Source organism: Enhydra lutris, unplaced genomic scaffold (assembly GCF_002288905.1).
Source record: "Enhydra lutris kenyoni isolate GAN:26980312 unplaced genomic scaffold, ASM228890v2 scaffoldscaffold35, whole genome shotgun sequence".
NCBI classification, from domain to species: Eukaryota; Metazoa; Chordata; class Mammalia; order Carnivora; family Mustelidae; genus Enhydra; species Enhydra lutris.
Window position 1 is genome coordinate 7,439,767 of NW_019154119.1, and position 11,354 is coordinate 7,451,120.

An 11,354-nucleotide genomic window follows, 5' to 3' on the forward strand; every position below is an offset into this window, starting at 1 on the left:
CATCACACGTGGTCGTCTCACAGGTAGCTCGGCCTCCTGAGGCTAGAGTGTCCCACCTGCGGGTGGAGCTCCGCCGTACCCCCAGAGGGTTTGGGGTAGACCAGGGTATGGTGTGTGTCCGCAGTGCTTTGTACAGAGCAGGAGCTCTGCATTTAGCTGCTGTTAATCTTCTTGGGAGGTTGAAGGACAAGTCCCCTAAAGCGCCATCATCTAGTGAGGGACCCCCTGAAAAGCAGAGGCCGCTGAGGGGCTGCAAGGAAGGCAGAGGCTGTCCCCTAGCTCCTGTGGAAAGGCCGGGTGGGGCAGGGCCCGTCACCCTGCCCAGAGCAGGGTGCCCTTGCCTCGGGGCCTTGCTCCCTCTGCGGGAGGTCACATTCAGAGCTTCCCCTCTGGTTCCCTAGAATTGAAGAGGACTTGGACCAGATTCTGAACCTGGGAGCTGAACCCACAGCCAAGCCCCAGCCTAAGCCCAAGCCGCCAGTGGCAGCTAAGCCAGCGCTTCCCCGAAAGCCAGCCGTGCCCCCCACAGCGGGCCCGCCAGAGGCCGTGGCGGGGCCGCGGAAGCAGCAGCAGCAGATTCAAGCCATGGACGAAATGGACATCCTCCAGTACATCCGGGACCACGATGCGCCCAGCCAGGCCACCCCCAGCCTCTTCTGACCCTCGCACCCCTGGACTGGCCCTGGGCTGGCAGAGCCTCTCCCCAAAGAGATGTGCACCGAGGGGGGCACCGTGTGCCATGGGGCCAGGACCTCTGCTCCCAGGGGAGTGGGTAGACGCCCAGGTCATAGGACCCTGTACCACCTTGGTATTTTGTTTTGTTTTGTTTGCCTGTGGGGTCAGAGAACCCTGCAGGGCACAGAAAGAGGAGTCCCCACAGGAACTGGGGTCAGATTGTCTCAGCCACGTGGGTGTGGAGGGGAGAGCGTGTGGGGTGCCTTGCTAACCAGGAGCTCAGCCCCTTGGATGAAGCTGAGGCCGCAGGGGCCCCAGGGTGCCTTACTCAGGGCAGGGAAACTTTGTGTCCATCCATGCCTGCTGCAAGGTAGCGAGGGTCTGCCAGCCCAGGAGGAGGAGTGGAGTCCCTGGGCAGTGTGGCTTCTGGGGACCTGCAGGCTCCAAGAGGGTCCCCGGGGGACAGATACGGAGTGGGTGCCTGGGAGAGCCTGGTTGGGTGGCATGTTCCTGAGCAGCCTCTGGTCCCCAAGGGCTAAGCAGGGTGCTTTCCCACGTGTCCAACTCGAGGGAGACATGAGGCCCAGTGCCTGTCTCTTTCGGGTGTGGACAGCCTGACAAGCCCCTGGTCTTCCTCCCTCCTTCCCCAGGGAATGCCTGGCCAGACCATGGCTCTGTGGGCCTCTGGCCATGGCCAGTGTCCACCTTTGCAGCTCTGAGCAGAGTGGTCCTGGCACCCTCCAGAACACTGCCTGGCCCGCAGCTGGGGCGTCCCTCTACTCGTGGTGGGCTTAGGCATCATACTCTTAGCTGCTGCTTCAAGCACTTTGTCCAGCGGTGGGTGCTGCCAGGCCTTCCATGTCCCCCAGATCTGGACGTGGTCACCGGCCTCTCGGCAGTGGGGACCACCTCTCCGGGGAGAAGGAGCCCTGTGCCAGAGCAGGGCCAGTGCCTTAGACTTGCCGCCCGCCCCCACACCCCTGCACAGGGGGTGGGCATGGCGCAGTGCTCAGGAAATTCAGTGAACGGTGTTTAATAGAGCAAAGAGTATCTTTTTAAATATATTCTTCATGTTCAGAACTAGTTTTTATTGAGACACAGTTTTTAATGAAATGCAACCCCTGTTGTCCCTTGGCTTCTCCTGCTTAATGAGACCCCAGAAGGGGGTTTGGAGGTGGGACCCCAGATGCTTTCCTGATCGGGACCACCAGCCAGCCCTGAGGGAGGCTCCAGACCAGGCTGGTTGTTTGCCACCATCAGTCTCTAGTGCCCTGCTCCTGCCCCATGTCCAGACCTGTGACCCTGTGGGGCACTCCCTCTGCTCTGTCCTGTGTCTAATGCACCCCGGCACCTGCGGCAGCTGTCAGGTCTGAGGAGGCTGCCCTCCCCCAGCCTGGGCCAGAGGGACAGGAGGGAGGTAGGCAGTCATGAGGTCTGAGGGCTGCATACCTTCTCCTCTGCCTTCCCCAGGCTCCCAGGTCGTTGTCCCCGGGGCACCGGCTGCCAGCTGCCAGCTGCAGGGTTCCTCGTGCCTGCCATCCACTTCCCTTTCACTGCCAGGCCTCATGCCCCCACCCTGCAAGGCCTCAGAAGGAGCACGTGCTGAGGGGAGGGCTGTCTCTCTGCTTTCCCTCCTGTGCCAGCTCCCCACCTGCTGCCCCTACTCAGCAGCTATGACACGGGCGGAGGGCACAGCCGGCAGGTGCCCAGAAGGGGTGGAGGAGGGAACCTACCGTTCTGGGGTGGGGTCACCCACTGCAGGCCGGCCTCCTCCCTGGAGGCCTGGTGCTGCCTAGACACCAGAGTGAAGACCGGCACATCCCCCGATAGTGGCGCTCGAGCTGCAGCTGGTTCTCCTCCGTGGGTCTGTGACCTGCTGGTGAATTGATGACGCCCGGTGATCCAATAAAGGTCACATCAGTGACCCACTCCAGCATTTGTTGATGGTGGTTTCTCTGCACCCGGTCTGGCGGGGAGCGCTGGGGAGGGCAGGGGAGCATCCTGCTGGCAGCAGGCTTAGTAGGGGGTGCTGCCCTGGAAGGACCCTGGGGTCCGCCATGGCTCTGCCCAGGCTCCCAGGCGGCTGCTCACAGGGCGAGGTGAGGCCAAAGGGAAGATTGCACTGTGTATGCAAACTGGGGCCGAGGGGCCAGAGCTCCGCAGGGGTCACTGCATCAGTAACTGGCCAGCCAGGACCCTTGGAAATAGTCTGGAAAGAGAACCTTTAGCATCTCTTCACGGTGGGGACTGGCCTAGGCTTGGACTGGTCTTCGGCTCTTTAAGCTCCGACGTCAAGTACATCCTTACACACGCCTGTCCTGGCCTGCTTCCCCTGGCCAGAGCTCAGATTCTGAGACACTGCTCTGTGCCTGGACCCCAGAGGTCTTGGCCAGATGTTTGTGGAGACTGACAGCCCCTGGGGAACTAGAAATGGGTCCCCAGGAGCCAGTGAGGCCCCAAGCTGGGGTGGGCTGTGGGTCAGCACCGGCCTCCTCCCCCTGCTTGGCTTTGGCTCTCATAGCCAGGCTTCACTTGGGGTCTTGGCTCCCAAGGACAAGCTCCCAAGGACAAACAGCTGGACTCTTCTGAGAAGGGCCCTGCAACCAGGATCCTGCCGCCTACTGCTTACCACATGAAGAAAACTGAGAGGTGGAATTCAGGAGCAGCAGCCTTTGTTTTGAGGCCGCCATGAGCTCCGTGGACGGGACGCACCCTCCGTGGCGGGGGTCCCCCTCTCGCCCCAGCATGGTTCTCTCAGGAAGCCAGGAACTCCAGTTCTGCTGGGAAGTCCCCATCCTAGCACCCGTCCAGCTGGTCTGTGCAGTGGGGTTCGCTGGGCAGTGCCTGCCCCTCCGAGCTCTGGCGCAACCGTGTTCACGTCCGTGCAACGGGCAGGAACATCCCCTCTCCTCCACGAGCTCGAGTCCTCACACTGGATGCAGACAAGACAGCAGACATCCGGCCACTTTCCAGGGCGCTCTGGCCTCGGTGCCCGCTGCCCGCCCCCCCCCCCCCCCCCCCCCCGGCATGGCGTTGGTACTCTGTGCAGAGATCAAACACCCAGCATCAGGCTTTGGTTTGCCTCCACCCCTGGAATCTCCAGGGAGGCCTGGTGTGGGCAGTCATGCCCAGTCATCCAGCTCCCCGACCATCCGGCTGAGCATATCCTCAGGAGGACAGAAGCTGTGCAGCTGCCATGCCCTGGATGCCGGTGCTGCTGGGGCTCTGATGGCCGCCCAAAGCAGGCCTGGTCAACCCTCAGAGCCTTTTTGAGTGGCTGCCCTTTCAGTGTCAAGTTTTGGAGGGAACAATTCAGTATAAACCCTGATCACTCCAGACCGTTCCCTGTCAGCACCCTGAGGCCTCACAGCAGGGATCGCTGACTGAAGGAGCCTTGGAGAAACTGGCCACTGGGCTCTGGGCATGGAAGGTTTGGGTCCAGCTGGGCTGTGTGACATCCCCTCCCTGCACCGCTCACAGTGCCGAGTGAAGAGACTTCCCTGGGCTCTTGTGAAGGGGCCAGCAGGACTGTGACGTCCTGTTCATGCTGGAGGAATTTCCGTGGGCTGGTCACCAGCGCATCACGGGGGGATCCCGGCCCAGGACGAGCTAAACGCTGATGGGAAGCGGCCGGCTGTCAGTGGGTGGTCAGAAGGTGCCAGCGGGCTCAGCTCGGCCTGGCGTCCAGCCCGGGCCCTGAGCCCTGATTGCCAGGTGCTGAGCTATGTCCACCGTGGAGAACGGAGCGACTTGGGGAGCATAACCTGGAGGGCCGGTACTGACCCCTCTCCCGGCTGACCTCGGCTCCGGTCCTCCGTGGCTCTGGCCACAGGTGAGAGCTGAGGGATTTCATTCCTTAAGTCACACTCGGGATAAAACCACGGCTTCTGGAGCGGGGACTGGGGGCTGACCGCGTGGCCTGGGTAAGCGGGAATCCCCGCAGACGACTCTCAGAGGCACCGATGCTTCTCTGCCAACGCAGCAGATAGCAGCAGCCTCTAAACGGGCTTTTTAGTGCAGCTGAGTTCGCTCCCCGCAGCCCGGCAGCCCGGCCGGCCAGTCATTCTCTGGATCCGGGGCGAGACAGAGGGAGGCCAGGACCAGGTGGGAGGCACAACCCTGGGACTAGGGGCACGCAGGCAGCGAAAGGGGCTGTGAACATTTCCTGAGCGCCTTTCCCGGGCGCGGCAGAGGCCACAGCGATAGAGAAACACCAGCCGTCAAAGCTGAATCCGCCGTGGGCTGTGTGGAGTCCCCAGTTTCAGTCCCATTCTTCGGGCTCCTGCCCACACAGCAGACGCAGCTGAAGGAGGCACCCCCTCCCGGGCAGCCTCTCACCTGTCTTGCCTCCGCTGTGATACCACCACACAGTGCTGCTCGTGACCTGAGCCCAGCCTCCCGTCGGCTGTAACAAAGTAGCACGACTGGGTGACGTTAAACAACAGGAATTTATTGTCTCCCCAATCTGGAGCCCAGAAATCCCGAAATCAAGGTGTTCGCAGAGCCACACGCTCTCTGGAGGCTCTGGGGAGAATCCTTCCCTGCGTCTTCTGGCTTTTGGTGGTCGTGGGTGACTCCTCTTTTAGCTGCATCACTCCCATCTCGTCTTCCTGTGGCCATCGCTTCTGGGTCTTCTCTGGGTTCGTGTCCAACGAACCCAGTCATTGGATTGTAAGAACACCGGTCATTGGATTAGGACCCAGCAGGAGCTCATTTTACCTTAATTCCACCTGCAAAGACCTGACCTCCAAGTTCCCATTCACAGGTCTGGGTAGACACGAATGTCAGGAGGAGGCTGTTCCACCCAGTATAGTCACTAAGGGCCTGAGACCTGCCAGAAGACTGACTTGATAGCAGAAGTGATGATTTCTGCGCTTCGAGCATCTGCTCCAGGGCCTGGCAAGACCTTCTCCGAGGGCCCATTAGGTGCCATCTGGGACTTGCCATCCAGCTGCCGCTGAGAGTGGACCCAGCCTTTGTCATCACTTGTGACCAAAGGTTAGTGTGTGATTTGTGGAGCTCCAGGCCCTGACCCACATGGCCAAGGGGTGGCCCGACACCCCCCTGCCCCTGGGCTGTCATGCCTCCTCTTCCCTAGGCAATGGCAGGCCCAGAATGGGTCTCAGTTACTTCCTGTCCTGAGCCATGGGCTTTTAGGAGTCTGCTGAGGCAGGCAGCGTCCCATTCTGTCCTGTCCCGTCCTGTCCCATGCAAGCTGTGGCCTCTGTGGCCTCCGTGGGGGCTCCGTGAGTGTGGCAGCAGTGCCCTATCTGCATTGGGGAGGGAGCCAGGAGAGAAGTGTCTTCGTTGGCCTCCCACCATGTGCCAGGTCAGCTTCTCTCGTTGGCAGCTGCCACCCGGAATGTCAAAACCTCTTCGTCCGAAGTTGCATCTCTTCATTGAATAGGGAAACTTCAACACTTCCTTTAAAAATGACTCTTTGACCAAGATGCCCTTCAACGGACGAATGGATAAGGAAGATGTGGTCCATAAGCACTATGGAGTATGATGCCTCCATCAGAAAGGATGAACACCCAACTTTTGTAGCAACATGGACGGGACTGGAAGAGATTATGCTGAGTGAAATAAGGCAAGCAGAGAGAGTCAATTATCATATGGTTTCACTTACTTGTGGAGCATAACAAATAGCATGGAGGACAAGGGGAGATGGAGAGGAGAAGGGAGTTCAGGGAAATTGGAAGGGGAGGTGAACCATGAGAGACTATGGACTCTGAAAAACAATCTGAGGGTTTTGAAGGGGCGGGGGGTGGGAGGTTGGGGGAGCCAGGTAGTGGGTATTATGGAGGGCACGGATTGCATGGAGCACTGGGTATTGTGCATAAACGATGAATTCTGTTATGCTGAAAAGAAATTTTTTAAGAAATGACTCTTCGGAGCAACCTGTGGTACATCATGGAGGGTCAGCCACGGTTGGAGCGGTCCCGGCTAATGGGGGGGCCATGTCTCCCTTCCTAGAGGGGCACACCGTGCTGGAGGAGGCCTTTCCCAGTGGGGCCGCTGCAGAACCCTGGCTCAGGAGGGGCTCGATGGCTTTCCCAGGCTCCCGGCCGCTTGGGCTGCCCTCCCACCAGCAACCTGTCATCTCACTGGGTATCTGAGGAAGCTGGAAAAGGCTCTGACAGAGCTGGTGGGGAGAACCGGCCTCCAGAGTGGGACAGCCGCTTGGCCCACTCTCCGGGCGCCCGAGGGGGCCTCCCCTGTTGTCTCCAGTGGCTTCTCTTCCTTGATGAGATCTCTCTTGACTTCTCCACGTGTGTGGTTCTGCTTCTCCTTTCAGTTTAATAGCCACTTTGCTGATTTCCCCCCAGCAAGTGTTGTTGGTCCCACAAAGTGATCCTTCTAGATTAGACCGCAGAACAGCTGACTTCTTGTCTCCCTGTTTCTCAGACCATCAGGAGCAGCAGAGAGGCTCTGCTTGACCTGCCAGGGGCCCGAGGGCCTCGCTTTACTCTCTGATGGTCTGGGATCCTCATCAGGCTCGTCTGGTTTTATGGGTGGCCCTGGGACGGGAACCCAGGTCCCCGTGACCATAAAATCCATGGACACGGGAACGAAAAAGCTTCAGCAGCACAGTGAGAGTCCGGCAGTTTTTTCAAAGGTGAACATGAATTTAGCATATGACCCAGCCATTCGGTTTCTACGAACACAGCCAAAGAGGGAGGGAACCGCATGTCCTCACAACGCGTTGAACACAAATGTGCACAGCAGCTCGGTTCGCCACGGCCGAAAAGTGGAAACCACCACCAAGCCCACGAGTGGGTGTTGGGAAAGAAAACGTGGGCTCGCCATGGCCGCGCGGTATTACTCAGCAATAAACAAGAGGAAGTGCTGCCGCCCGCACGACTTGGACCGATCTCAGAAACGTCATGCGGAGTGGAGGTACAGGACTGGAGAGACGGCGGAGCACAGCGTTCTGTTCCCAGGACGTTTCCACAAGAGGCCGCCCTGCAGAGACGGAAAGGAGATGGTCCTCGCCTCCGGCTGGGGGTCGGAACCAGCAGGGACTGCAGATGGACGCAGAGGATGTTCTGGGGGCTTTGTTGCGAAAATTGCACCATTCTGTAAATCCACTGAAATTCTTCTACTGCACCTTTAAAATGGGTGAATTTTAAATTAAATTATAGTGTTCAATTATACCTCAATAAAGCGGTTTTACAAATTAGTGACCGAATGAAATAGGCCGGCTGACCCACAGGCAGCAGCGTGCAGCGGCTGGGAGGGTGGGTCAGCCCTCCGCTCTCCGGCGGCTCGCTGTGTGGCCCCAGGCCCATTGCCTACTCTCTCTGTGCCTCAGTGTTCTTCCCTGTAAAATGGGGATGATAATCTTCAGTAGGGTAGTTATAGGAGAAAATGAGTTACTGTTTGTACCGTTTCTGTGATCGGGACCTGATGCCTGGTACACGCTCCGCGGGCAGAGCCGAAGCGCGTCGTGACTCCATTGTTGGCTGCACTGTCAGCCATTCTAGGGTCCACGTGCTCCTTCTCTTCATCAGGAAGATGAAGCCAATGGGGCCTGCTGTATGAGGGTGGCCGGTGGTGAGAGGCTGTGGTGTTCTCTGCCAGCATCTCGGCTTCTCTGGGCTGCTGTTGGCCCCTCTGCCACACGGAGCTATGCAGCCTGCTCGGCCACCGCACGTGGGGTGGGGGTCATGGGAGGCGGTGTCATCAGAGGGCAGATGTGCCCTCTGAGACCCACAAGGGGGCCTGGTGGCTGGGGGCTCTGGGATGTGACCAGCGTCCTAGACCTGGATGGGCCATGGAGGGTGACCAGAGGGAGGGCAGATGGAACGTGCTGGAAACAAGGCTCTGGAGAAGACGTCATTCTGATGAGCATTACTAGTAACAATTGCAAAGCCGTGCAGCAGGGAGCTTGTCCCAGCACACCCCGCACCCCAAACCAAGTACGGCTTTCCCAGCACCATGGAGACAAGGAAATAAACACATGGCTTCCCTCTCCTGGCCCTTGACCTTTTGTACCGAGCCACTGGCTAGGCGGGGCTGGGGAAGGAAGCCGGGGTGGAGAGAAGTTTCTGGCTGCTTGTGACCTGCCCAGACTGTGAAGAGGGCTGGACATGATGCCCCTTCCTCTTTATGCCTCAGGCCTCCTCCAACCTCCTCGTCTCCCAGGACGGGCGGCAGGGTTCCTGCATTCCCCTTTGGAGGAAGCTATACCCACAAAGACATATGCACATGTTCATGGCTCCATCATGCAGAACACACCCAACCGAAGGAAGGAGCCCACGTCTCCCTGAGCTGGTCAGCAGATAACCAGCAAGCACACCCATAAACAGTGCAATACTGCTCAGCAAAGAAGAGGAAAATGCTAACGGAGATGACGGCAGGTGGTCCTCAGAAACAGGCGACGTGAGAAAACTAGACCCCCAAACTGCAAACAGGGTGATTCCTCTTATGTGAAATTCTAGAAAAGGCAAAACTATTGTGACAGAAAGCAGATCAGTGGTTGCGGGGGGCTGGGGCTGGGCAAGGGTGCCTAAGGAAGTTTTCTGAGGTGATGGAAACACTCTAAAATTTGAGCTTGGCTATAAACAAAATGCATTAAATTGTACGCTTAAAATAGGGGAATTTTATTGTGTGTAAATCACACACCCATAAAGCTGCTGAAAAAGGAACCACAGTGCAGAAGTAAACGTCCTCTCAGCCCTCCCGTCCTGCAGTCCTGCTCCTCGGTATTTACCCAAGTGGATGGAAAACTCAGCCACACAAAAACCTGCACACCGATGTTTATAGCAGCTTTATTCACAATTTCCAAAACGTGGGAGTATCCAAGTAACCGAGACGTCCTTCGGTAGGTGAACAGATAAACAAACAGTGATCTATCCAGACAATGGAACGTTACTCAGCGCAAAAAAGAAATGAATCATGGAGGTATGAGAAGACCTTCCTTCCAAAGAGGAGCCTGAAAAGCCTGCGAAAGAAGCCGGTCTAAAAGAGGCTCCACATCCTCTCATCCCAACAATGGGACCTTCTACGAGAGGCACAGCTATGGCGACGGTAGAAAGATCAGGCTGAGGAAGAGGAGGGATGAACAGAGGGAGCACGAGGGAGGTTTAGGGCAGTGAGACTATGCTATAAAACTGTAATGATGGATACATGTCATTCCACATTTGTGCCAATGCATAGAACATACACCACCAAGAGTGACCCCTGATGTAAAACCCTGGGCTCTGGTGAGATGACGTGTCTATGCAGGTTCATTGTTTACAACAAACGTACCACTCTGCCAGGGGTGGTGATAATGGGGGTGGTGATAATGGGAGAGAGCAGAGGGGACATAGGAACTCTCTGTACTTCCTATTTAATTCTGCTATGAGCCACAAATTGCTCTAAAGTATAAAGTCTATTTTTAAAAAAAGGAACCACGAGTTGAGGCTCATTTGCCCCGAAGATGCCCGCTGCTCCGAGAGGTCAGCCCTGCTCCCCACCTCCAGTGACGCCCCCCACAGCCTCCAGGGATTCCTGGTCCAGCAGATGGGCAAACCTGAAGGAAGGAGCTGGAGCCCCCCCACCCCATGAAGGGGAGGACCTGCCCCAGAGTCCCCTGGGGGAAATGAGGGCTCAAAACCCGATCAGCCTGGAAGCCTCAGGAGTTAACTGGCCTTGGTTGCTTGAAAGCTTATCTCTCTTCTGTATGATTTCCATTCCTCCCTGTAGCTGTCCTGGACAAGCAGGTGGAAAGGATTTACTGCAAGACGGCTCAGTGCCTTTCGGAGGTGGGCGAGCTCCCCTGAGCCAATCGTGGAGCACCACGGCCAGCTTTTCCTTCTTCTGTCTTCTCGTGGAATGAAGCTGAGGGGCTTCAGTGCTAGGAAAACGTGCTAGGGGCTCTCCCAAAGGCCTCATCGAGCTCCAGGGGCTTGGACTACATGGGCCTCAAGAGAATGAGCTTTGGGGTACCTGGGAGACTCAGTTGGGCATCGGCCTGCAGCTCAGGTCATGATCCTGGGGTCACTGCTCCGGTTGGGAGGCGTCTGCGTCTCTCTCTGCCCCTCCCCATGCTTGTGCTCTCTCTCCCTCTCAAATAAATATATAATACCATAAAAAGAGAGAGAGAATGAGCCTTCCTGGGAGGAAACTCAGTGGTCCATCAGGACCCGAGGAGCAGGCTCTGAAGTCTCAGTCCTGCCGAAGGCCTCCACCACCTCTCCCTTTGGGTCGGAAGGCGCCTGGGCCTTTGCTCGCTGGGCTCAAGGAAGTCCTGTTGTGTGGTTCTCAAGGGGCAGAGAGCCAAAGACTACCCACAAGGCGCTGCGGCAAGTAGGGATGCTGGTGTGGGGCTGGCTCCGCATTTCCTCATGTTTTTCTAGGTCTTTTCAAGCTAATTTTGATCATTTATATTTTTCTAGAAAGTTGTCCAGGTGTCAAATACATGTCACACTCTCTTATAACTTTAAACATTGTCTTCGTATTGTTGGCTAATGTGTAATCTTCATTTCTAGGATTTTTTTTTAAATTGTCTCTCTCCTTTTTTAAAAGATTTTATTTATTTATTTGTCAGAGAGAGAGAAAGAGAGCACGAGCAGGGGAGCGGCAGGCAGAGGGAGAAGCAGGCTCCCCACTGAGCAGGGAGCCTGAGGGCGGCTCAATCCCAGGACCCCGGGATCATGACCTGAGCTAAACGGAGACACTCATCCGACTGA

General features: G+C 57.2%; 1 protein-coding gene across 1 annotated transcript in view; it reads left to right on the plus strand.

Annotated features, from left to right (window-relative positions):
• LOC111154156 (HCLS1 binding protein 3) overlaps positions 1-2,605 on the plus strand; it is a 28,910-nt gene extending 26,305 nt beyond the window's left edge. Inside the window, exon 7 of the mRNA XM_022513575.1 lies at positions 402-2,605. Coding sequence (XP_022369283.1) covers positions 402-660 — 259 coding nt within the window. The 3' untranslated portion in view covers positions 661-2,605. The remainder of the gene's footprint in view (positions 1-401) is intronic.
• Positions 2,606-11,354: the final 8,749 nt, after the last annotated feature.